Source organism: Larus michahellis, chromosome 5 (assembly GCF_964199755.1).
Source record: "Larus michahellis chromosome 5, bLarMic1.1, whole genome shotgun sequence".
NCBI lineage: Eukaryota > Metazoa > Chordata > Aves > Charadriiformes > Laridae > Larus > Larus michahellis.
The window spans coordinates 71475920-71503435 of NC_133900.1; the positions used below are offsets into that span (position 1 = coordinate 71475920).

At 39.5% G+C, this 27516-nt stretch overlaps 1 protein-coding gene across 35 annotated transcripts in view; it reads right to left on the reverse strand.

Annotated features, from left to right (window-relative positions):
• APBB2 (amyloid beta precursor protein binding family B member 2) overlaps positions 1–27516 on the reverse strand; it is a 190446-nt gene that overhangs the window by 51010 nt on the left and 111920 nt on the right. For 12 of the 35 annotated variants that reach the window (XM_074587879.1, XM_074587874.1, XM_074587888.1 and 9 more), the window contains 4 exons: positions 20987–21192; positions 15624–15686; positions 15111–15196; positions 14938–14998 (listed from right to left, as the gene is read on the reverse strand). In XM_074587879.1, the coding sequence (XP_074443980.1) occupies positions 14938–14998; positions 15111–15196; positions 15624–15686; positions 20987–21192 (416 nt within the window). Of the gene's footprint in view, positions 1–14937; positions 14999–15110; positions 15197–15623; positions 15687–20986; positions 21196–27516 lie in introns of all 35 variants that reach the window. The other 23 variants (XM_074587878.1, XM_074587877.1, XM_074587867.1 and 20 more) reach the window with 3 other exon arrangements.

The following is a 27516-nucleotide window of genomic DNA, read 5'->3' on the forward strand; positions in this document are numbered from 1 at the left end:
TGTCATGCAACACCAAATAGTCAGTTAAAGATCCCCGACTAGGAGGAGAACAAAATCAAGGCCTTGTAGATGATCTTATGCTCAAAGATAAATAAATTAAAATATAATTTGAGAATGGCAAAGTGAAAACATTCAAAGGAACAAGGAAGAATACATGACTTGCCAGGGAAGGTAGCTGTGGAGGCAAGAAATTCTTTACAGTAAAATACTTTTGTTAGTATAAAGGAGGAAACAAGGCAGCAGTAAATAGTAGGACACACAACCACAGAGACATAAAGGAAAAAGCACAAATACGGATACAGTAGAACTGAAATTTTAGCTAGTATCTAGAGCTCTAATTGAAGAGAAAGAAAATACAATTGGATTACATCTATGTCTATTGTGAGATTCACACTAACTTGGTATATCTCACTTCCTGGCTTTTAACCAGAAAATTAAATTTTTTTGTGGATTACAGCAATCATTTCTACAGAAAGTTTAACTGAGGTAGCAAACAATAGCAAATGCAAAGCACTAATAAAAAGATAAGCTATCATAAGAGGAAAGCAGGCTTTTTTCTAGAAGAAATTAAAAATGACCTTTAAAATAAAACAATATTATACATTTTTTTAGCAGAAGGATGTTTAGCCAACCAGAGCACTCAGTTGGCAGAACAAGCCAAGACGACATTACTTTCCACATATGGTGCTTTTTGCAAACAAACAAAATGGAAGAAATTGAGTGGCATCACCTCTACCCTACATTTACCGGGGTAGAGAATAAAAAACTTTAATTCTGAAAAAAAACCACATTCCTAGAAGCGTTCAAGGCCAGGCTGGACGGGGCTTTGAGCAACCTGGTCTAGTGGGAGGTGTCCCTGCCCACGGCAGGGGGGTTGGAACTAGATGGTCTTCAAGGTCCCTTCCAACCCAAACCATTCTATGATTCAATGATTTACTCTTAGGCTTTACGGTGGGTGAAATACAGACCTCACACTAAGTCAATGGGAGTCTTTCTATGAGACCAGGATTTCCTCCAGAGAACACTATGGGTATCTCACATTCTCAAGTTGCAATGCACTGCCAGAGAAGGATGCACAACAGACTTACTGGTGTGGCTCCTTAATAGACACACCATACACTTATGATGGTCCCTAAAGGTTCAGCAATAATAGTTCCTGAACAACCCCATACCAAATTCCTGCTCTCTTGTAAGTATTTAACATAGCAATAGACGCCACCACTGAACAATGCCAAATCAAATGCCGTCCCATCTCTGAGCTTGGTTTCCTTGCAACTTTTTGCTTAAGTCAGTAATCAGACAGTGCACCAGCTCTAACATCCAAGTCTTACACCCAAATCCTCTTGCTAGCCACGATGCCTCCTAGAGAGTTGCAGGACTAGGCAGGCACAAGTTCCAAAAGCAGAAGTGAGAAAATTTACAATTAATAACTGAACATCTGCCACTGTATAGCACTGCTTGCACCCCAAGCTTCCCCTTGCCAAGATGGATCAAGTGTTGATGTCAATTAGTGCTCAGCCCTTGGTACCCTGCTTGCTTCAGTGTTACTCATGCATTTCTTCTGAAATGTTATGCTGTCCTGAAATGCTGTGTTGTTCTGGTGAACTGATGTGCAATTGTCTCCATCATTCCAGTTCCCTGTTAGGTAGTCAGTGCAATTCTGACCTTGCAAAGGCCAACACTGATTGGCCAGCGCTGCCGCCTTGTGCCACAGAGCTTTCTTTGCTGTCAGCAGCATCCCGTGGCTCTCAGGAAGGCAGGCAAGGATCGTGGGAGCTGTCGAAGGAAGCAGGCACCAGTGACCGCTGGGAACCCTGCTGACTCCAATGGGACCCTGCCCAGATGGGTACACAGCCCAGGAGCAGCAACAGCAAGCAGGTCCACCCTGGAGTTACCAATTAATCCCTCTTCTTGAGATACAGTAAATAAATAATCTTCAGAGTTTAAAAGCGACACTGAATATTCATTTGCCGCCTTCTAAAAACGGCTGTGAAGTCAGTGAGTAGATCAAGCTCATGCACCACCACTGGTGTGCCATTTGGGAACCACCGTCCTCCAAAAAAGACCCCAAAACACCAAAGTATTTTAAATATGTATAATATGTCAACTTTGGCAAACTAAAGGAGGAATAAAATTCACCAGTGGGTAAAAAGATTAATGAGTTTCTCCTTCCTTCCCTTTAAAACCTCCCTCCTCCTTCAGCCTTCGTTCAGCTTGCACAACAGACTCATCCAGCCTCCTTCGCCAAGCAGAGAACCCAGCTAAAGAGTCTGCCTCTTGTTCCTCTGGTACATAACGAGTCACTAATGACACATCTCATCTAAGGCATCAGACAGCAAATACACTCTGCAATTTGTGCAGAACCCTTCAGCGAGTGTGGGTAAAAAATTAAAGCCTCTCAAGCCTCCAGATTTTTTTGTGGAAGCGTTATTAGATTTTTATTTTTTTTTTTTTGCTTTGCAAGCAAGGAAACCAATATGCAAATTCTTCTGCACTGCTGCTTCCTGACCCAGCTCTGCTGGAAACCCACAAAAGCACTGACTTTCAAGATTTTAAAGGGAGATGAAGGAGAAGGTGAAAGAGGAAACAAAGGAGGGGTCACCACTCAGGGGTGTGCTTCACTTCAGGGCTACACGAGATACTAAAATATCCATTTTTTAGCAATTATTAAGGTCATCTAATCTCAAGATTGTAGAATTGTTTTTGGCACATCAGATGCTCATGAATCTTGCTGAAAGTGCTGCGATGCCCATTGGGGGTATTAAATATTTATCTTTGCCAGCTTTTAAAATACAGATTTTTTACTGTGCCAGAAGAAAGGATGTTTTTACAAGTACTTCAATATTAAATTGAATAACAGAATACTAGCAGAGAGAAAGATTTTCTAAATCATCTTAAGAGAGGTGAAGAACTAAATATATACAACAAGCATATCGTTTCCTCATTACTCTGCATATCCCAACCACACCTGCAATCTGTTAGCTGCTTTCCGAACACAAAGATAAATGCAGTCCTTGCACTGAACAGAGTATATCTTAAGAAGGCAAAAAACTGGTGAAAGACAATCAGTTCTAGCTGGCAGCAGGTGAATCTCTTATTAGTAAAGATGGTGAACTGTTTTGTTTTTTTTTTTTTTGCTGGCCATTTTTAGTCTGTGTTTAAAATTCTCCAGTGGAGGCATCCATTGTATTTCTTTCCCTTCCCAGTCCGCTGTCCTGACAGAAGGGCGAGTTGAAAGGGACACTCTTGTCCATCCCGTGTATTTCCCTCCATGGAAGGGCTTGGCTTCCTTCCCTGCTTTCTTCCCCTCTCAGTGCTTCCAAGCCAGGTAGACGTGAGAAACCCCGTTGGGTTCTAGCACCTGGCAAGTTTTTGTGTGTGTTTTACAAGAACCCTTACCATAACCCACATAAAATGCTTCACAACAGCTTCATCAAAACAAACTGATTTCCCAAAGACTCACTGCAAACAAAAAACCTCTCAATAAACCCCAGAAAGACTCAACACCCCACTCACGAGGCAACGCATATACCTGAGCATACACATACAAGAAACATTCTTTTGCTCAAAACACACATAAAGGCCAAAAGCCTTCTACTTCTTGGTTAACTGAATATAGGTGCTGGCATGACTCGGAAGTGACAGCAGACGTGATGGCAGACCTTCATGCAGATATCAGCACGAGAAAATATGACGATTCAGAGTAACATTTGATACATACTTCGGTTCATTCATCATCAGAGTAACAGGAGTATACTGTTGGTGGGTTTCCCCCCCCTTAATTATTTGACTCAGAGGTTCTTTTTAAAACAAAAGAGCACAAAACCCAGCAGAAACAAACCACCTAGTGTCTTTAATCAGGTATGACCTAATTCTTAAACCTGGGCTAGCTGAATTAGCCATGACAGCAGAATTCCTTAGTCCTCTAGCACACTGATACAGCATCATGGTTCCCCGGCTCCCACCCACGACACCTACCAAGAGACAAAGCGCTCTCTTTGACCTGAAAGAACTGTGCTAATGCACCCTCTTTTCTCCTGGAACTAACATCTAGAGTCAAAACAAGCCAAGCTGAAAACCAGAGTACGGTTCTCCCTGACTAAGAGTCTATGAGCTCAGTAAAACAGACATTCCTGGTAACGCCAGTTGGTTAAGTACCTCTACTCGAGGCTCATCATTATTGGCCCATCATAATTTCAAAGTAATCCAGATGATAACTTTTGGCTTACAGTAGTCTACCTCATTTTTTTTCTCCATTAGAGAATAAACAAATAACCCTTGTATCATGTTATACATTATTAGTACTATCTTACAAAAGAAAATCTTATGGTTTTCTGTCCTGGTTAGGCCTTCTGCTTTATCTTAAAATCAAAACTCTAAATGGATGATTTAAAAAATCTTATCTGAAGAAAGATACATGAAACACAATTTTCCTATCTGCTTGTTCCCAGCTGGCAAAGAAAAACAGGTTTGAAGAAAAACAAAGGAAGCTGATAAATACAGCAACGTAAAAGATATTTAGGAATTGTATACTGCATTTGGATCACTGTTGTTTGGGATTGGGAAGATCAAAGATACTACCACAAACACTGGGTGTCTGAGAGAAGTGAATGAAAAAATGTTTTTTAAACCATGGTATGTCAATAATCTTATATTTTCATCTCCACTGGAGACTTCACATTTCCTGCAAGGCTACACAGGACAGCGTGCAAAGAAAATACACAGGGGAAAAAAGGCCCCCTTATCACACACTGCCCCATGAAAAGGCAGGTGAACAGAAATGAAAACACAGCTACCAGTGCTCAGTTTTGCAGTTCTGGGGAACATATGTTTGCATGGCTGCAAATCCAATTAATATTTCAAGGTTAATGATCTGTAGCCAAAGAACCAAACTCATAAATGCTGTAATGCAAACTCTGTAAAAAGCTGTAAACCTCCCCGCGCAGTGCAGTTCTGATCTAAAACATCGCCTAAAGCCAGAGAGCTTTAAGTTTGAAGGAATGAATGAACTGTAGATCACACTTCTGCTCTTTGGCATCACTAAACCTTCATCACAGGGTAGGGTTCTGCTCTGCAGCAGCTTTTCCAAGAGGAACTCTGGAAGGAGCTTTGACAGGAACACAGAACCGTGACAAACCTCTGCACATAAGCAAATGCCACACTCTAGCTGTTGCCTCATGTAGTACTAAGCATGTACCTTTAAAAAATATATAAATAAAATACTCAGGAAAACCAAAGCAAATACAACCCCCTTCTAGACAGAGGACAAGAGATCAATTACACATGACTGATGGCAGAGTGGTATTGGAAAGTGGGATGGATCATAAGAGCATGGGTAGAAAAGATCCCATTACAGGGAGAAAACGGATTAGCACATCAGTTTGAACAACAAACTAATGTACATTACAAAACCACAGACTAATCGTTTTTCAGATCACACAGCTGTTGGTAGCCACCATGAACATCTACATTAGGGTATGTTTGCCTGGATGATTTAAATCTGTGCTACTAATTTCTTCTCTACTTCTGAGCCTACAGGACTTGGTTTTGAGCAGTTTCCCTTTGCTTCCCTTTATGTTTTTCCTTTTTAAAGGTTATATCTGTCTGCAGACATACATAAATCATTACAGTATTTAATAAGGTCTTTTATCACAGGCCACTGAGCAGGCTTGTGTCTGAGACACAGCATGTAGGTCACAGAATTAACTGTTTCTTATGCAGCCAACACAATCTTGGAAATCCCCCTTACATTTTCTTTCACGGTTTTAAAATAAAACAAACTATCATATTATTTTATGCTTTGGAAGACCAAGTACCATAAAATATAGCCACTCTTTTCTGAGAAAGAAGTATGTTCCAGTATATATAGCTGCTATACATCAAGCAAGAAAGCTTGCATTGGTTCCAGATGAAAATACGGGAGATGATCAAAGCTAAACTGAGTAACAAAAGAATAAAGAGATTTTATGCAATTAATGAACAAGCACACACTTTCATTTAATTGACATGAATAGACTGTGATGTATCCATTTTCTCAGAGAAATACTGACAGTTGTCACAAAAAAATCCTTAATTACAAAAATTCAAAATGCAGAATCAAAAAAGGACTAATCAGATTTTTCAACATTTCCAGCTTTCTGTTGCAGTTTGTGTTGTATTATTTGAATTGCTGAAAATGTGCATGCAGTACAAAAATAAGCACACAGATATTCAGGTCACAATGGAATTCAGAAATCCACTAATGATCACTATTTCAAGTAGATGATTATAACCTAAATGTCTGTGGAATAAAATACGAGGGCTTTACAAATACTGGAAAATAACCTTTATAACAAATTACTCATCTAGAGCAGGTCAATATTGAACTTTCTGCTCTTACAGTCCCTCGCTCATTCTCCAAGACACTACAGTCTCATTTTTTCCAGACTCGCAGACTCCAATGCATTGGATGACAAAAGTCCCTCTCTTGTTTTGAGTTTAATACGTCTGTCTCGGTGGTTCCTGCTGGCTCACAGCCAGAGGTCAAATCTGCTTTATCAAGGCAAGAAAATGTTGCAGGTCCATTGTGCTAGTTCAAGATTTTTTTAATCCAAAGTTCTTATTCATCACTGTATTTCTGAATCAAGTAAAAAAAAAACCAAACTGGTCAGCTGAGAAAAAAATTGAATGGAGGCAATTGTTCTCCACTAATACCCTTCTGCTATATGTATTGCTAAAGAAAAAAATAAAATCACCTTATTCTTTTCTCCAGTCTTCTCAGTAAAGAACAGGCTTTGATTTTAGATGCTTTGCAGATACCTTGACTTCACATCCTAAAGGGATTGGTTTATGGACTTTGCTTTCAGCTATTTAGGGTGTTTTGGGTTTAACACAGTGAAATAAAAAACATGCTTCCTCACTGAAGAAAGGGCAGTCATATTTTTCACCAGAAACTAATAAAGGCTAATTGTTCCAATGATGCTCAAATTAGGGTCTCTCTGTTAGGGTAACTCAAGCAGGTTTCAATTATGCTGCAAGACACAAAAAAAAACCCCAACACACACACACATACGCTTTGTCAGTAAAGACAAGCCCTGCAGGAGCTTACAGGGCATGAAAGAATGTGTGTGTTTATTTCTTAAAAACTAACACTCTGTCGTTGTTATCTTTAACCTTAAATGTTGTATTTTTCTGATGAGGGCTCTTCTGCAGGCTGACAGATGTAAATGGCTCCAATGCAGCCAGCAGCACTTTATTTAGTACTGTGGTGCATCATTTCAAACATAATATGCATGACATACAACTTCAAAAAAAAAAAAAAAAGGCCTTTAGGTAAACTCTCGACCTTACTGAATCAATGGAGGAAAACCTTCTGTCTTCACTAGAGTCAGGATTTCAGGTCTCCTTAGAAGTAACATTGTTAAGAGGAATTTTTTTTCCGCAGAAATTGTTTACAACAGGATCCAAAGCCAATGAAGTGAAATCACTTTTGATCGATTCTCATCCTTTAAAGAAGACTCAAACGAACATGAATCCCGAGTCCAGAAATCTTGAGCCCTGGTGGGACTCCCATGTTTGAGGACCCACTTACTGTCACGCTGCCTTCCTGCAGTACTGCAGAGAGATCGTCTTCAAGCATATGGAATAATGCGTACCCGTGTAGGAGGAACACGACATTATGATGTACTGCATATCTCATGTTTTTAAAACTCTGAAGAGGTAAATGCTACCTCCCAGTCCCTTTTCTCTTTGATGAAATGCAGGAAATTTTGCCAAGCAAGACCTCTCTTCCTCTAAAGTGGAATTTAGAGCTAGAACTCATACCAAAATAAATATACATGCTGGCTAGAGCTATCTAAATATTGCTCTGTCATTCAACACAATGTTCCATTTTAATTGATTTTTTTTAAAAAATAACTTTCTCAAAAAATGTACCTTTCAGCAGGTCTACAATGGAGAAATAATCCATCAAGGTTGTACCACATTGTTTTCAAACTGTGTATATATTATATATAATATAACATACATAAAATATACATTATACATATATACACCCACATAAGTAAGCACTGAGCTTTTTTTCATTAAAAATACATCTGTGCAACAGAACGGTAAACTTTGTGACATTGCAGACTAGAACTAGCCATCTGAAACTGGCAAGCTAATGTAAATAATTGAAGAGAAATACAAAAAATATCATGTGAGCAGATTATTTTGTAGCAGCTAGGAGATGACCAGAGATTCAAGAGGCAGTTCACAATCAAGAGCCTGCTCTACAGTTGGAGTGGACAGAGGCTATATGTTGTTTTAAAGGTGAAATGGTTGGTCTCCAGTGGGGAGTATGAAGGCCTGTAGGCTGTGATTCCCTTTGCAGTGTATTAGCAAAGATGCCGGTGAGCTGATGGGGAGGTCTGCCAGCAACATCAGCAGAGGCTGAGCTAAACTGGGAGCTGCCTGTGCACGAAATCCACTGGTCTGCAGAACTGCAACAGGAGCTTTTTGCCTATGGGACATGGGTGTGATGCAGACTGCTTCTTCCCCTGGTTTCTGTCCACTCCTGAGAGCTCCTTCATCAGTCATACACAAAGTACCGCTGGCCCACAAAGTTTACTGGGCTGCACCACAGAGCAGCGAATCAACTGTGATTAAAACCACTTAAACAGAAGAAACATTAAAATATTAGGTAGTGCAGATTCTTCCAAAAGAATGTCTCTAAGAGCAGCAACTAGGTTTCTTTTGAGTTCTGCACAGCAGCCAGGTTTGTTAAGGGGTTTATACAGCGAGATGCTGTATACATACCCCAGCCAAGAAAAACTGCACTGTGCATCTCCATGAGAAACGGTACTGAAGGCAACACAGGCACTTTCACCTGCTGAAGCAACAGAAAACCCTTCTTAAACATCCACCACTGGAAGAAACAGCATCACGACAGCTGTCAGTACTGGAACTTTACAGGACAACAAGATATTTTGGTCTGATTTGAAACAAAAGTGCTCTTCTCTTTTATCTTCTCTTTTCCCAATCCTGCAGAAATCCGGCAGTCCAATGCAAATCTTTTGTACAGTATATCTTAAGAAATAAAATACTGATAATGCCCCCAAATTCAAGACATAATTATTGCATTACAAACCTGGAAATTAATGGTAAATTTTAAAGCAGCTTCCATTCTCTTTCACGTGAGGAATGGCTTTGTGGTGTATTTTTCTAAGGAAAGCTACAATCTCCCTCTACATCTCTCCTGCTGTTCAGTCACCCTGATCCTGCACAGAAGGTTCATATCTAATTAGATCCCAGAGATATGTGGTATTTCTAAGAGTGAAAGACATGTAATGTTTCAGAGGACCTAATTATAAATCTTGAAGGGCTCAAGAAATTAAACTACATTATCCCAGATACTTATACCTATAACAATTAAACATATTTTAATTCTGTATACTGTTAGAAAAATTGCTTAGATTTGGGAAAAATACTAGGCCTTCCTCTGCCCTGGACTAATCTTCATATTTGACTAAACAAGACTCCATTTAGGGACAAGGCAGAAGCAAATATCCTCTAGATGGAAGTCTGTGTTATGACGTACTTCACATCATGACATTATCAATTATCGCCTAATGATACAACAGATGTCAACAGCAGTAAGTATCAATCAAAGAGAGAGAATGAATAAGCCAACACACTCTCCAAAAGTTCTAATGTACAAAATCAAAAACATAAAAAAAAAAAAGCTGTTGAGGAGATGTGTTTTAGTGCTTTAGTCTGCTATTTCTAAAACTGCTGTCAAAGCAGAATGTTTTCCAGCACCTGCATCATTCACCTGCAGCATCTCCTTAATGCTGCTAATGGCAGACAGCCAGATTCAGAACCAACCAACCAGCGCAGAAACTGCTGTCCCCCGTATCACTCACCACTGCTACCCAGAAGCTGCAAGGATGGGAAGACGGTTAAACATTTGCTATTCTATAGTTATTGTCAAGAGTTTTCTACTGGCAGTAGCTTAGTGTTAAAAGAACTACATACATACTGTTTAGGCTAATCCCCAAAATACAGAATTATGCTGTTCACAAGAAACTTTCAGATACAGCAAGAAGATTCTTTGAAAAAAATGAAACAAAACAACTCCCCCGCCTTGATGAAGGTGCTATGCAAATTGTTGAGATGAAAACTGAAACTTTTCTTCTGCTCACTCTTACAAACACTCGTGGTAATTATGGCTTAAGTTGTAAATAAAATGATTACCTGCAGGAGTTGAAAAAGTAAATGAAATTATGTGTCAAGAACTTTCCAATAGAGAATAAGGACATTTTCAAGCTACCCTACAAGACACTAGAAAAACTCCACCCAGAGAAAAAAATCTGATTGCCCATATTTAAAAATTAAAGACAGGAAACATGGAGTTGCTACAACAGTCAGGGAAACAGACTCATAAGAAGATGGCAACACTCCTAGCCTCATTATGAATAATTAAAAGCACTTGGCTTGTTTACTGTAACAAAACTAAGCTGAAGAAGAGACATAATTGCCTGCTATAAATGCACTAGAAGGTGGCTAAATAGAATAAGATAAAAAATGGCCTCAAAAAGTTTAGGTTAAAAAGGTTTTGACCATCAAAGGAAGGTAATGCTTGACTCAGTTTGTCAGTAAGACTAGTCAAGGCAAAAAAAAACCCAAACCAACCCAAAAACATTGAAGAAGAAACTTGAAATTAATACATTGGATTATATATTGTGGTTCCCTATAAGGGTAAAGTAATGGGTTGAAGATTTCTTCTAGTCCTCTACTCTAGAACAGGTCCCATTTTGCAGGGAATGAAAACCAAGGATTGTTTTTGAAAGAAACAAATTCCTACTCCAAAAACAAGCAGAAGTATCATTTTGGAAGAAAAACTGTTGAAGATGCCCCATTTTTCTTTTAGATTTAATCTTTTTTTTTGTAAGGAGATTTAAGATGGAATAAACTCCTCAGATTTAATTAATTGAATTGAATCCATTAATTGAAATGAATTGAACTGAGGCTGTTTGTTTCATGTGCTCATGAGAAGATTATATGCTGCACGAAGCGGACTGTGAAACTGCTGGAAAATGTTGAATATTCCCTATTTGGACCAATAATTTTAGAAGCTACTCTGACTGTGAGAGAGACTTCAGCGTGAAAAGATTTTCTTGGAATTACTAGACATGGCAAAAACTCCCCTCTGGTTAAATCTTCACTTGCATCAGAAATCAGACTCACCTCTATCACCAAGGAGACACGCTGGTTATTTACCAACGGTCCTGTCTCTAGCCAGGATATTCACTTCTGGAGAAGACCAGAAACAAGCAAACGTAGGATGTCTCCAAAACACACATACCTGCCTTCATAGCAAGAAAAAGCAGCAGCAAGATGGATAATAAGTCTTTGGGGGGCAGCCAGTATTTTGTAAAATTATTTTGATAGTGCTATTTACAGGCCATTTTCATGAGAGCCAGAAGTGGACTGACCAATCAGCTTGTCAGAAACATCCCTCACATCACTCCAAAAAGCCCAACTGGTTAATCCCTAACGCCCAGGTAATCCAAAGGAATTCATCACCAACTCATTTCCCGTGTTTCCAACTGTGTTTTCGTTCACATACGGTTAAATAATTAAATTTAAATACCTGGTATCAGCAGCTCCTACCTCTACCCCTCTTGGAAAGAGTCTCCTCCTCTTCTTCTCTTTTGAGATCTTGAGCACTTACTGGCTTCTAAAGTATAAAACAACTGCCTAGTACTTCTGCAGGTATAGAGTTTTCCCATTCTTAGACACCAATATATAGCCGAAACTACTCTATAAAATGGCAAGGCTGGAAAGTGAAACTCTGCTGAACAGGCTAATGTGGTCAGGAAATTTGAAAATCCATGCTTAACACAGAAAGACTAAATTAAGCCTTATCAGAAAACCACATTTAAAAGGGGAGAATAAAGGCAAGCCCAAACATCAGGCCAAACAGGCCAATTCTGAAAAGATTTTGGAAAAATTGGGTCACATAAGCTTTCTATTTTTCATCCCATTCCTAGGGACAGAGACGGGTTTCTCAGGAGGTTCAGTTTCTATGCATGACAGCAAGGAAAAAATTTAGCATCTTTCTATACTTGTAGACATGGCCTTCGTATTTTACAACAATGTGAAAAGATGAACTTACAGTCCAGGATTGATAAAAGCATCTTTTTACCTCCCTTGAAACTCCATTAGGAAGGCGCAGGTTGCTCTATAAATTAACCAGGAAGGTTATGATCTGTCTCCTGGGAAATACCAATTCAAAACTCATTTCCACCTGTGCATGTTTCACATGCAGAATTAGGATCCTTGTCAAGTGCAATGAGACATCTATTCAAGAAATTCCTACCAAAATAAATCACAGAAATCAAGAAGCTGGATGTAATCATGCTCCCCTTTCTCCCCCTTCCTCTTATCTTTTATGGCCTCGTGCAGACAACCTGTACCAAGATGCCAAGGATATGAAGCTCTGAACTGCATCTTAAGCGCATGATGTATAGAGAAAAATTTGTTTTTCACTGACAATTCTGAATGCTTAACTGTGTTGCTGCATAAATCTCTTTTCTTACAAGAATTAAATTAATTATATGACACACTTTTCCCAAAACGGACATTTTTGCGGTACTACAATCTTTGCAGAAGTTGACAGACTCTGGGGGAAGACAACTACTTCAGCTTTCCACAAGGTGGCATGGTTCCCTTTGCTGAAAGATGGCATTACTCGGTGCCATTGAGGAAACTGAATTTTTTAATTTAATTTTTTTCAAATGTACTGGCCGCTGTCATGAATAGGTTTAAATAGGTTTCAGATCTCTAAAATATCTCTATCAAGGTTCATTTTAACAAATTCTTCCAACAGAGAGTTTAATGAGTTAAAAAAGCTTCCTTCTATTACACTGAAATGAAGAAAAAGTATCTGTTCTTGCTGCCACACAAAAGCAAGCTTCAATCAAATATAGTTAAGGTACGTCATGTGGCAGAGGAGAGCCTAAGGGGCTAAAAAAAAATAATCTAATTTTTCAAGTCTCAGGTGGTCAGTTTCAAATGCTATCAAACTTACTTCAGTCTCGCAATATTTTGGGTAAAATGGGCTAGCAAGGAATACACCTCCCACACCCCCTTCCCATCCACATGAGAATTGAAGATCCCAAACCATTTTCCACGGGTGAAGATTTTCCCTGCTGTTTCCGGACCGCTTTCCACCCCTGCGAGGTAGGGTCATGCAGCAGCTGCTTGTGCGGTCCTCGGGGCAGAGGCAGATGCGCTGAGCAGCTCTGCCAACAGCCTCTCCTGCTGCAGAGCACCATCAGCACTGCTCAGCTTCACCCGCAGGACCACCGTCCTTCACCACCGCAGTCACCCACAGTCACTACAAAAGCCCCATCAGGCAGTGACAGACAGCAGGTAAGGTGCTTTCACTCAACTGATTTAAATAAACAAAACCCAAACATGTATAGTTTCTCCTCTATTTCTTATCTTGCTCCTCTCAGTCACTTCTGTGAATGTTTCCGCACTCGGTTTTGATTACCTGTTTAAGCATCATCAGCATGGTTTTGTCTAAACAGGAGAAATAAAACCAGCTGTGATAGACAAAAGAGGACAGGCTTTTGGCATTGACCCATTTCCCTGATGCTGGATGGGTATCATTTCCATAAATTTTGAAGTTTAAACAGCAAGCCAGAGAGGGAAGGGAGATGATGACACACGAGTTACTCATCCACACAAATACTGACATGGTTCTCCGTGCAGGAAGGGCTCCCAATTCTACCCAGTGCAGGGCACCTGGGAAAGTCAGACATAACAAAATACTGCCTCCCTATAATGCTTTCCACACCGTAAGGCTTATCTTGAAAGGAACAGCTTTCTGGTTCAGAGGACTGGTACCTAATGCTCATCACTCTTCCAACTCCATTTAGTGTGCTCGGTATTTAGTGCCTGTCATTGTAACAAGTGCAGCTGAAACCCTTGCTTTTTAACTGCCAGCCTGCCAAGCAAAACACATTTATTCACATCTGATTTAAATATCACAAGCCAAATAATCAAGATGACAAAGAAGTTCAAGTACCCTGATCAGTATGTTTTCTCTCCTAAAATATATCATTAATGCTATTATAATTATTAACTCTGTTACCTACTGTCTTCCTGCATGTAAGTAGCTTCTGATCCTGTCAGTCACTGCAGGTGTACGGCACAGCCAAAACACTTATGTAAATTACTTGGATTTCCAATTACAGAGATTCACACACATCCTTAAAAATGGATGCAAGCACAAGGCAAAACCATCAGCAAGACAATCTGGAGATATATATACAAGCATTCCAAACCTTCTGCTGCTTCTTTCTCCTCAAAAACCTTAGATTACAACAGTAAAGGCTCTGATTTAATTACGGTGCTTGTTCACATAATGGTCTCATTTTGCTCTATAAATTTTATCCTCAAACTAGGTTGCATTCTCTGTTCTAAAATACAAAGTTCCTTGTTCTAAAAAGTAACTTCCTTGTTACTAGCTGCAAGGTTCAAGCAACCACATAAACAAGGAAAAAAGGAACAAACTTGAGAATAAAGAGCAAATTCTGCCACCAAATGCCCCAGGAAGCTATCCAGCCATGACAAACAACAGAGCCCTCTCTCACTCAGGACAGAAAACCCATTTAGTTGTGCAAGGGGTCAGTTGCTACAGTTGGACAGTAGAATCTTGAGATGTAACATTCAATTCCTTGGCTTATGTGATTTCAAAATAAGTCACACTTTCCTGAACAAATTGAATGAAGCTTTAAATCTACAAATTCCTTTGATGGAATTAGTCTTGCATGGTCAATCTACATTGTGCCAAGAGGAGGCATACAGTTAATTTCAAAGCCTAGGAGGCACTCTGCACCTTGCAAGTTATGTTTACAATTGCAAATTTTTAATTGTTATCCCACTGTGGATCTTCTTACAGACCTTGGCTTCTGGATCACTGTTGATGCTACAAGAATCATCATCATCAGATTGCTGACCATTTCTGTTACAGAAAAAAAAAAAGAGACAAAAATCAATCTTAGAATCACATAAAAATTACTACACAGTCCAAAAGGGAGATGGTCATTCCACAGAGACTTCTGAAGTCATTGTACCTGAGCTTCAAAGAGGCATAGCGTAACGTTGCTCCTTCAAACTCTTTCAGACTTGGGTCTGGGTTCACAGTGGCTGCATGCAGATCCTAGAGATAAAGGCAGCGCTATTAATATGGCATTAATTGCTATGAATATAGTATTAAGTACACCACCGTGTTATTTCTTATTTCAAAGGGAAATTAAATCCTCCCTGCAAAGAAGCGATAGTATTTCTGGCTGAAGTTGAGAAGAGGCATGCATATATTCTCAAGCTGCATTTCATTCAGTGCAGGCATCTCATTCGTTACGTCATGGCAGTTGTCCTGCTAGTTTAGACTGAATCCATTCCAAGTGGAAAGATCAGAAAAGGCAGCATGTTTGTGAGCTAGACATCCCTAGCAGTACCCCCGTTCACTTTGGCCTAGGTTATGAATGACATTCATGGAAAAATAAAAAGGGAAAAAAACCAGCCACTGCCATGCAAAAAACAAGGGTAATAGTATTAAAGGTTCTAAAATCTGACAATATACTTGCCTTCCAAATGTCACTATTAATCTTTCCCCCATTCAGTACAGCAAAATCACTCCATGGCTGTTTCTAGACACATAATTATTCACACAGGAAGAAGCACATTGATAAAAAAAAAAAAAAAGAAAAAGAAAAAAAACACAAGACACTGTTGTTAGCATTGATATTTACAGGATGGGTTAGGGAACAGATCACCTCAAACTTCAACTAATTACTCCACTATACCATGGCATTTGGAGGAAAGGGGAGAGTAGACATGCCTCTAACAGTTACTTACCAAAACAAATGATTGAAACAAGGATAGTTAATATAAATTAGGAACAGACAATGAAATTACTCTTTAACTATGATCTTAAAAGCAAGCAAAATGAATCTGAATATGAATGTTGGCCACAGCTGCTACAGCCTTTGATAAACAGCAATTAAGTGGAAACATTAGGATTGGCATTTGGTTGGCATTTTTGTTGAAAGACCCTAACACTACGGGAGCTAGAAATACTAAACCACAGTGATATATACAAGGATAAGATACATACAAGGTAAAAATTAAATATTTCTAGAGAGAAAGCACAAGAAAAGGACAGTGAAGGGAAGGAGTACGGAGTGCAGAGAGATTTCTTGCTGAAAAGTAGTTTTGTAAAGTCTAGCAGTTTTTTAAAAAACAGAACAAAACCAAGAAAACCACCAAACAAAACACCCACCCTCTCATATTCCATTCTCAAAATTTTCAGAGGCGTTCACTGCTACAATCAAACAAGGAGCAGTGCATTTAGCGCTACAGCAACCTGAGGTTCACCCTCCTCTGTAAAGGCTGGGAGGAGCAGCTGGTGTTGGAGATGCCCCTCTACTCTTCCCCACAAGGACAGGAATCCCACAGGCCAGGTGGGACAGCAGATTTGGTTGCTGAGACACCCAGAGCCACGTCCTTGTAGCTTTACCAAATCACGTGTTCCTGTAATTAGTGTCCCCTTTTAAGATGAACTCTGCCAGGTTGTCCAGCTCAGCACCAAGATGAAGTGGTACCTATTAATATGGCCCAATACATGAATTTGCAGGGTGGACCTCTCACTTCAGAAGTGTTCTCAGTATATGCCCACTGGAGGAGTTATTTGTGAGAAACAACTTCCAGCAATAACTCTTCCCTAACAACTTCCAGCAATAACTCTTCCCTAACATGCCTTTGAATTAATTTTAAACTGAAAGAGGGGAGATTTAGATTCGGTATCAGGAAGAAATTCTTTACTGTGAGGGTGGTGAGGCACTGGAACAGGCTGCCCAGGGAGGCTGTGGATGCCCCATCCCTGGAGGTGTTCAAGGCCAGGCTGGATGGGGCTTTGAGCAGCCTGGTCTAGTGGGAGGTGTCCCTGCCCAGGGCAGGGGGTTGGAACTAGGTGAGATCTTTAAGGTCCCTTCCAACCCGAACCATTCTATGACTCTAATTGAGTTGTTAGCTTTTCCTATTAAGCTCCTTCTCTTTAATCATTAGCTGCTAGTGGTTATGTTACCTACAGAAGAACATCTAGAGGTGATCCAGGCCTGGGATGTGTCAGGCTATATGACGACACAACTACCACCACCAAATTCTGCCATGACCTCAAAGAAGCTCTTATTGAAAATTAAACCCTACAGCTTTTTCTCTGCACAGGAAATAGGAAAGAGGCAGCAAAATCCCTAGAATTTGGAACGGAATGTTGCAAAAGACGAGGATTCACAAAGGAAGTCATTTGGCAACACACAGGAGAAAAAAAATCTATCTAAAACTAAGTCAAATTTAACCAGCTGTGCAAAACCAAAATACATTGTCATGCTTTTGAGGGGGAGGAAGGGAAGGAATGTTAGGTTATTAATATTTAGCATTTATTAGCTTTTTATTTTTTTAGATCTGCAGGATTTTTGCACAATGCTTAACTCATAATTGCTTCGGACTGAAATTTACTGATTATCTTGTGAAAGAAAAATTGCCTTGCAGCCTGCGCAAAAGTAAAACATTTTCACATTTTTTTCCTTTTTAAAACCCTTTTGCCGTTTGTATGCATTACGGCATCATTCCTCCCTATCTGTTGGGTTTTTTTGCTGATTCTCTGTTCAACAATAGTAAGTAACTGCTTTTCTTTATGCTAAATATCCAGAGCAAGCTACAACATAAAAATGGCTGACTTGATCTGTTCTTTGTTGACTGCCCTCAGCTGTGAGCCACATTCTATCAAATGAAGCAAAGCTTCTGTGTATCACATCGTTTAAGAGACAGGGACACAAAATAATTTAAAAAAGAAAAAAAGAAGGAAACAAGACAAAGGGTAAAAAGGCATTACCCTGGGGGGGGGAAAGATGTTTCTAAATGCTTATTTGACAAACTCAAAAGCTGTAAGAGCCCAAATAAATTCATCTCAAGACTAGCACACAATGCTTCACAGACAAACGTGATAAAGATAAAAGTATTTTTTATGGACTCACAGAAGCCTATTGGGACAGATATGAATTGCTACCCACGCCAGTCTTCAGTCCCAGATTATATTCTTTCATCTGCCTAAAACCTATACATCCCCCAAGCTTTTCAGAAGCAAGCAATACAAATTCCAGCACATGGGAATGAGCTAAACCAGCCCTCCCAAACCAGATTATCTGGGAGCACAGGCTTCTGAAGAGCACCGAGGGAACCAGCAGTACGCAGCTCACACATGGTCCAATGTGGAGCTGGAAGCTCGCCACCACAACTGCTGCTGCCAACGGTAGTGCCGGGATAAAGGCATTTGGGAGCCCTTATTCTAGATCGAATTCCACATCTTTTGTGAAGTGATTGACCGTATCACAGACATCCAGGTTAATCCTTCATGGGGAGAGGGAGGGGGAGCACCTGGAGTAGGCTGCAGGGCAGTGAACAGGGACAGAACCCAGTACCACCTGCAAGTGACCTGGAGATGATTAGGTGCTGGCAAGTATTGATTGCAGAAAGATAAAAAACCAAAGATTCACAATAGCTGACACTTAAATCTAGATTACAAATTATTTCATTATGTATCCCTATCTCCTAACCCCACACCATGGCTTATTTCCCTCTTGCTGCCCTGGCACAGGGTTCTGCTCAGAACCAGCTGAATCCCAAAGGATTCTTTCTCCAGTTCCGTCTTAATAAAGCTCCACCTCTGTCATTTCAAGAAACGCAAGGCTTTTCTTAACAGTTCTCATTATAACTCCAGCTATGCCCCTTCTTTGTAGCAGTTTCAGAATCTGTCAGTGTACAAAGTCCTGAGCCCAGTTCAGACTCTTGTTTTGAACTCCATTACTGTAAGTCTGCTGATATCGTATTGCAATACTATCTTAATAACCACTGAGTCAAAAAATCAGTGTTGTTTAAATAATGGTATGTAAGATGCTTATCAATGAATACAGATACCTTCAGAGACAAATGCCTTCATCTATACCTACAGTTAAAATAACCATATAATATCATACTAATAGAAATTTTGGAAACTTGCTTATTTCTGTATCATCTTTTATACTACAGTATATGGTCTTGATGCTGCCAAAGAACTGTATGTGTATAAATCTTTGCTGGATCAAATTCCTTGCTGAATTAGAACTGCCATATCAAAACCTAGATGAGCCTACTATGTACTCACATACATGGCATTTTAGAACGACTCCTCAAATGTCTTATTTAATACATCTGCACTGTATTAAAATCTGTGTTGTTATAATTCATACATTTCATATTCTACATGATGATGCTAAGAATTAATGATCATTCTTTGTAACTGCAAACTATTCTTCATTTAAAGCAAACAAAATTGTGAAAAGTTAAAAGGTACATCTGCCACATCACCAGCAGGTCTGAGATTTTCATTGTAAAGGCATTTTAAACAAAGGTAGAAAAATACTTGAAATGAATATACGCATATTCTCTTCGCAATTTACCAACCATACTGACTTCTGGGTTTTTGTGAAAGGTATCTATAAGTTACTAATTAAAGTCTTGTTCTCCATGTTTTAGAGCAAGAAAAATACTTAATGGTGAAGTTGTATCACTCACACGTACATTACAGGAATTTACACTGGAAGCAAGTGCAGCACTTTACTTTCTGCATTTCCGGATTATTTTTTTATGATAACAATTGCTGTTCTTTCTCCATGAACCCTCTCAGAAAGAACTGCCAGTGTGCTTGGTGCACAGTACATTCCAGCGGAGCTTGACTGATGCAAACCGTAATTGAAATGTTGTGATCAAGTTTGCAAACCTTACAAGCAGCATTTATGAACATGTAGGAGCAATCTTTCTAAAACAATTAATAAGAGTGTGCATGTTTAAGCCTACACAGGATAAAAGTTTCAGGGTCAAGATGGTAATACATCCTCAAATGTCCTTAACTCCTCTTAACTTTCATTTAAGTTGATTTGGTGCATATATCAACAAAAATCAAGAACAGAAAAAATGTCGTATCTAAATACATTTAAAAAAAAAACAAAAAACCTAAAAACCTAAGGATTGCCTGATCCAAAACTCAAAGCTAGTACAAGGACTCTCCTTGATTTCATAAAACTGTGGACCTTCTTCTGAAAAGTTAGTGTGAAAAAGAATTCATTTCAAAAGAATTTGATTCTATATTAGTATTTCATTCTGTAGAAGTCCTCCTAGCATACCAAAACAAAGTGATTGCATTTTTTGAAGCATACTCTTCTTTCTGATAATTTATTTTATTTTTCTACTTACATGACATCAGTCGCCTCCCTGGATTTGTATCCCATATTGCTCTTTCAGCGCATGTGGAAGAGTGCATTTCTTTCTGTTTCTAATTAAAGATTGACTGCAACATAGTGATCCACTTGTGCAGGTATTTTGTACTGGCAGGATGTTAAAAGACTTACACTTGAAAATACTTGATGTTTATTCACTAGAAACTACCCTGTAAAAGAACTAGTCTCCCAAATGAAGACTCATATGTCTTTGCGTGATAATCGTACCGAGTGAACCCAAAAGAAAGAAGATGCAAACAAAGAGTCCGACCAAAAGACTGCTATAATGTGCAAAAATATTATGTATCCTGTATCCATACAATGCAGCAACGCTTCAGCACATGCTACAGAACCGCAGTAGTTTCATATTTATCAGGCACTGGCTGTCTAACTCATCTGAGACATGTGCGATTTCATCCTACGAATCCAAAGCTTAGGATGTTTCATGAGGCACAACCATTAGAAAATGCACATAGAAAATAGATACTTACGACATATTATCAACAAATAGCTACACTTTAGAACATTGTCAGACCCCATATTCTAAAGCTTAGTTTAGATAATGGTTAAACCTGCAAGTTCAAAAAGTTATTTCAATTTTTTTTACACTATGCAGCCCACAAGACACAGTATGTTACCTCAGTTTCTGGAGTAGGAGATGGAGTAATGGAACCAAGTGATCCTTTTCGTGAACCCTGGAGATCTGTTGGGATGGACTCGGGACGTTGCCATTGAGTTGTTCCTGTTGGTATGTGCCAGTAGTAGATCCCAGCAATGTCATTGATTTTTTTCCAGCCAGGTGGTAAGTCTGGGTCTGTCTGAAATGAATGATCACTCCATATATCTGCTGGGAACAGAAAAAAAAAGAAAAAGAAAATGAATCAATGTTCCTACGACACAAACAGTTCTTCCACGGGTTTGCCCTGATGCGAGTGATGCACAGCTGGTTCTGCTGTTGTACAGTTCCTGTGTAAATGAACACCAGAAAAACATACTGAATTATTAAAGCTCAAAGTAAGGTGACAAAGCCTGGTTTGACTTGGCCTATATAGAAAGGACAAAAACAAACTACTTACTAAAGAGCTGTTCTAATATGGCAGCTATCTAATACCATCAGATAAACTATCTCTTCTAATAAGGTTTAGCTTCTAGTCTATTAAATCACAGCATACAAAGAAATACTTGGAGTTGCGGTGTACTCTATCCTCTTCATCACAGCACCTTCCCTTCTCAGTGCATGATTTCTGCAAATCAAAGTCAGCTTATCAAAACAGCCCCGCTCCCAACCAAACAACCCACATCGGGTTTACTTACAACATCTAACAGACTACTTGTTTAAAATTATGAGAACAAAAGAACTGAGCGATGATTTTACACACACCCTGCCTGCCACAAACATACTGTTTTCAATAGGTTTTATAATGGGGTAGGGAAAAAAATCAAAAACTCATCCACAGTGCACAGAGATAAAATACTGGCTCTACCAACAAACCTACTAACGTAAGAATGCGCCAGCAGTTATGTATTGTAACTACAGACTAGGTGCATATAGGAGATGCCTGAGGCAGTGAGAAAAAACCCCAAGAATAAAGGAAGCACCATAGCAATGAGCTGTGGATCATCTAGTCTGGCAACTTCTTTCCAACCTTCAAAGACAGTTCTCAAAACACCTTCAGTGGATGACAGATGAACAACCTGTTGTTACATCGCTCTTCTTAACCTCTATTTTGAATTAAAAGTTTCTTGTTGGTCTATACTCAAGCCTCTTACTAGGTGTTTTATCACAGTTGCTTATTTCCGAATCTCTCTCATTTCTGCTACTCACATTTATACACATACACACACACGAGTGTCATGACAACTTGAAGTAACTCTTACACTCCATGGCACAAACCAGCCTGTTTCTTCCCCAGCGCCACTTAGAGTTCTTAAATTACTGATTTACCACTTGAGGACTAATCTGAGCACATTCCGCAGAAGTAAAACCAGACAACATCGTTACACTTAAATTCAATAAAGAGCCTCACCCACGGCTCAATATCTGAAATCAGCAACATTCATATAATCAGTTTCAGAAACTCACAAGTATGAAAACACCCACCTCTAAAAGTCCCCCTAAACGTAGCCTCCACTGCATTCAAGTGTACGTAGTTCCTGACTCCAAAGCCTTACATGTTTTAAAGCCCATTTGTCTTCAGCCTTGCCCATTTTTATTCTCCAACTGAACAACTCAGCTGCACTCCTCTCAACCATATAAAGGAAAATAAAAGCGAAACACTTCCAATAATTTGACCGCATCATGCAGAAAGTGAGGTTTAGATCAAATATCTAAGCAGCACACCGAAGTACACGTGCCAACATCTGCAAGTCCAGATACACATGGGTAAGTCTAAATAACTGGTTCATAAAACTCCAAAATATCACAATAATGTCAGCATTCATAAAACTTACATATTGTGCCTTTCAAATCATGCTGGAATAGGAAAATAATAAGATTTTACTATGCAGAGAGGCAAAGCTTCAGATCAGATCAGGTTCATACAGCGTACAGAACTAAACAACCACATTGCCACATTGCCAGGACATGAAATGTTATTCTGTTATTCTCTTCGCTTCTGTCCTTGCTACACATACATATGCATATGTACACATGATTTAAATACACAGTTAGCAGAATGTTAGGCTATGGCTACATTAAATTACTCCTTTCAAACGAATCAACCAAATACGCAGAGGAACAAGAGATGCAGAGGAACCGACACACTTTTTTTTATTGTTGTAATGACACGTAGTACCAAAAAGAGATAAACAGAAACGACTTCGAAGTAAAAGCAGACAAAACTCACAGCAGAAAGAAAATTGTTAACCCAGAGACTTAGCAACATTCCTGCGACATTTAGTTAGAATAGAAGAAATTATCTTGTATGTGAATGAAAACTTGGAAGGAAATCACGTAAAACAGCTGGGAGAACTGTGGGATAAGAAAATGTCACCTATCTGAGTAACGTTAATTTACTTTGAAAATGTATCACTAACTTATCAGCAAAACCAAATACACCAAAATACGTTCGCATATGCTCAGAGATACAACAGGAATTATAAATTTCAGAATTTTTTTTCAATTAATACAGCTCAGGACTTTCAAAGAATTGCATTTTCCACTCAGAACGACTATGATTCGTCTGTTCACGAGATGCACGTTGCTGGTGCCCGGGTACTCCTTGCACAGAGGTACCGACCTCGGACCATCTGATAAGGATGGCTGAAGAGGACCGCGTCAGATCTCACGTGTTCTTACCGAAACACCATTCCTCGTGTTAGCCATGCAAATCTACTCGGAAAAAAATGAAACACGTGTATCCCCCCAGCCTATTTGCAAACACACCTCAGGATCGGACAGACTGGCAGGCGTAACCTTCTCACAAGCTGTGATTTCCTACTGGCGTGAATTGGAAAACCTCCCTAATTCGCTGGCTGTTCTAACAGATGAAAGCACCTGGCATGCAAGTCAAAGGTAATGAACCATTGCTAGAGATAACTGCACAAGAAAGACAAATAAAGTAAGAGTCAGCATACAAAATCTGACAGGACAGATGAATGCACTTGCAGGGTGAGAGACTACTGCAGGACATCGATATCTTTTCTTTATTTGAATGTGGAATTACAGGTAGTAATTTTCCTCTGAATTTGAAAGACCCCATTCCATGGCACAACATTGAGTCAAAGCATCTAATTTTTGTTTCATGGGCCACTGTAAGAATGGTCCCTTATCAGGCCAGTGTTTGGTGCCCAGAACAAAATGAAGGCACCGTGCTGACAGATACATCCTGTTGCACTCAGGCCTTTTCAATTCCGATCTTCTTGTAGACGGAAAAGTGACAGCCACAAGACAGGGGAGAAAAGCAGCAGGTATCTGTACGTCAACGCAATTCTGTTGACGTGGCATCAAACAACTTGCATGAAATATTTTGGAAATAGGAGGAAACAGAACTGACCACATCGGACTTCTTCATCTGAAACTGAGAACCTCTGCAAGGTTTTAGAGGTAAAAACTTTACAGACAAGTGGTTCCTTCTAGTCTGTGGATGACTAAGTCCTTAGATGATTTATGGTGACCAGGAACTTTTCTCCGATTCCCTCCCAGTCATCCACAGGACGCAAAGTTCTACCTGGCATCTCTTGGCCTTTTCTGTGCTCTTCTTTACTGGTTTGTTGATGAAAGGTCAATGAACCAGGACTGCGTGGTTGCTCACAGAACTTCTTGATAATATGGAAAGCATGGCTTACTACAGAAATTTATAGTATGATTCACAAAAATAACGTATTCTTTTGTATTGGGGTTGGTTTACCTACCATGTGTATTACAGTAAACCATGATCTCCTGAGAGGCTATACTGTAAGACGTTTCTTACATAAAATGCATAAAGCAACAGGAATAAGAAAAACAATACTGAACTAGAATAAAAGAGCCACTGTAGCTAAACTGCACGAGAAAGCAGACACTGGGTTTCTGTAAGAAACCTGGATTCATATTATCTATATAACTTGTCTTTCTACAGCAAGGAAGAGTCAACCTCTTATTAGTGGAAAGGCTATTTTAGGATGTAACCAATTCAAAACTCTGCACAGGAACAAGGTATATCTTTACCCAGGCATCACGCAGATTCACACAGAACTGCAGACCTTTGAAAGCCATCTCTTTTTCTGGAGAACGACCTTACTGCACAGGGTGGCTCCACTGCCTACATACACTCTAGAGATGCAGTCCAAAGTCAGCCTTCATCACAGGAGATTGGGCAGCCAGCTTGCAGCTTTCTAACGTGGGGTGCATAAGCTATCACTAGCGAGGCAGGCCGGCTCTCATCCCAGATCTGCCCACACTGGCATGGACATATCGGCGAGTCCTCATGGGCAAGCTTCTACCTGGAAATCTGCCTAAGACAAGTGTGAGCTGTCACCACCCCACTTCTGAAACGCAGACCTGCCAGCTTAAAGGTCGACATAGTTAGAAGTTCACAGCTGGTCTTCTGCAGACAGTCACATGAAAGGAGAGGTCGCAGAGAGAGGACTGATATTTTCCAGTTGGAGTTTTGTCTTGCCAAAGACAGATGATTAAAGCCTTGCCCATACAGGGAAGATCCCCAAACTGACTATTCGTAGGGATGTTACTATGGAAGAAGCATGGGCTAATTCTGGCAAAAAAACATAAGAGTAAGAGAGACATGGTAGAGGATTTTTAGGACTAAATGGAAGATTCCATAAAAACATGAAAGGTGTGATTTAAGACAAGAAGCTAACTTCATCTAAGGAAAACCAAAAAACACAGAATGGACTTCACTAGGCTTTCCTGCCTCCACCACCTTCCTGCAGCAGGACCTGACAAGTCCCTGAGGAAACCAGATCTTTCCCTTCTACCTAAAGCTTGCTTGGAGTTGGCACCATAGTCCCATTTATGGGGTCCAACATGACAAGGAACGGGGCTGCTCCCCAAAAGCCTTTGGCACTGGTCTTTGCAGAACTCAGAGTTGAGCTTGCTGCGTCCCACCACGCAGTCTCCATCTCTTCAGGGACTCAGCAACACAGCAATGATAGGAATGTTTTTAAAAGAATGGGAAAATGATGAAAAAGATGAAATAATCAGAAGTGAGAGGCCGAGGGGAGGGCAGCGCCTGCAATGCCTTACCATTCCCTTTTAAAACCAAAGAGAGAATTTATGTTAGTCATTTCTCTTTAAAAGTTAAAATAAAGAGAAAGAATTAACTCACAAAAGCCAGTGAGTCTTAGGAAAGTACCAAAGAAATGTTTAATTTGTTTTTAAAAGGAATAAATATAGTTGTCTTGATTTTTAATAAATGTACAAAGGAATAAAACAGTCTGAAGAGACTCCCACTTGCTGAAATTGTCTGGTCAAGCTTCACTCAGAAATAAATGCCTGTGTCTGAATTTTTGTCTGAATGGCTGAAACACGAAGCCTGTATTAGAAAAAAAAATGAATAAAGCCTTCATCCTGGTATCACTATAACTGAGGAGAGCAGTTAAAACCCCAAAAATAAAGGAAAAATGAAGTCTGCTACACAAAATGAAACTATTAATTCACTCTTTTGAAACAACTAGCAACAGAGATGTACCTCCACAAAGACCATAAACACAGCCGTATTTAACTGGTAATTCTGGCTAGGAGAGCTTTGTGAACTCATTTTGTATTCTAAAGAAGACAGGATAAAGTCCATATGATGTAATATATTGCTATTTGTAACTGCCTTCTCCAAATGTCAGCCTCTGCCAATTACCTGATACAGAGCAGAGATAAATGCCACGCTGTAACTATAGTTCAGATACTAAGTTTGGCACAGTAATTAGAAATTTTAGTAATTAGTTTTTAATTTCAAGTTAAAATTATTTAGCTATCTGAGGCTGATCTACGAAAACAGTGTTACGATACTGAAAAGAGATGATAATAAACAATATAAATAATTCACTGAAGAGCACATGTAATTGGTGACCAAGCTCATTGGCAAAATTGGTATTTTTACCACTTATTTTATTGCTCTTTCAGGGGAAAGGATAGCAATCAAATTGCTGCCATTATGAATCACTCTTTAGCCCTTGTTCAATTAAATAGAAATTAAAAGTACAGCATTCAGCAGGATCTGTCAAAGCAGACAAACTTGTGCAGTAAAACGGAGACTGTTTATTTTTCCAGCATTTTGCAATGCCACAAAGTGTTCCCTCGTAACAGGCATCCTGCATAAGGCAAGGCCGTATCGGTGGCATCACAACAGATGCAAACGGTAGGCCCTGCATCTAAACGCAGTGCAGCTTTCCAGCTGCTGTTCCCGACTATGTTGGCCCCATTCTGTGCTGATGTAATTTGTGGATATTTCGTAACTAGAGAGACTAAATGCCATGAAGCTGCAGCAGCTTTTATCTAGTTCAGGGTTTCTTCTGCAGGCGCAGCTATAAATCCCTTTCACTGAAGACCAAAGGTAGTCATTTTGAAATAAATACAGCTGGAAAGAGAACGGCAGGGACTTCGGAGGCACATTCTGGAAGAGCGGGAATGCAAAGGTATGGCACAATATAGTTCACTTTAACAACAAGTTGTGTTAAAGTTTTAGACAATAATTACTCTTTTTTTTTTTTTTTTGAAAGAACTACACTGAAGTAA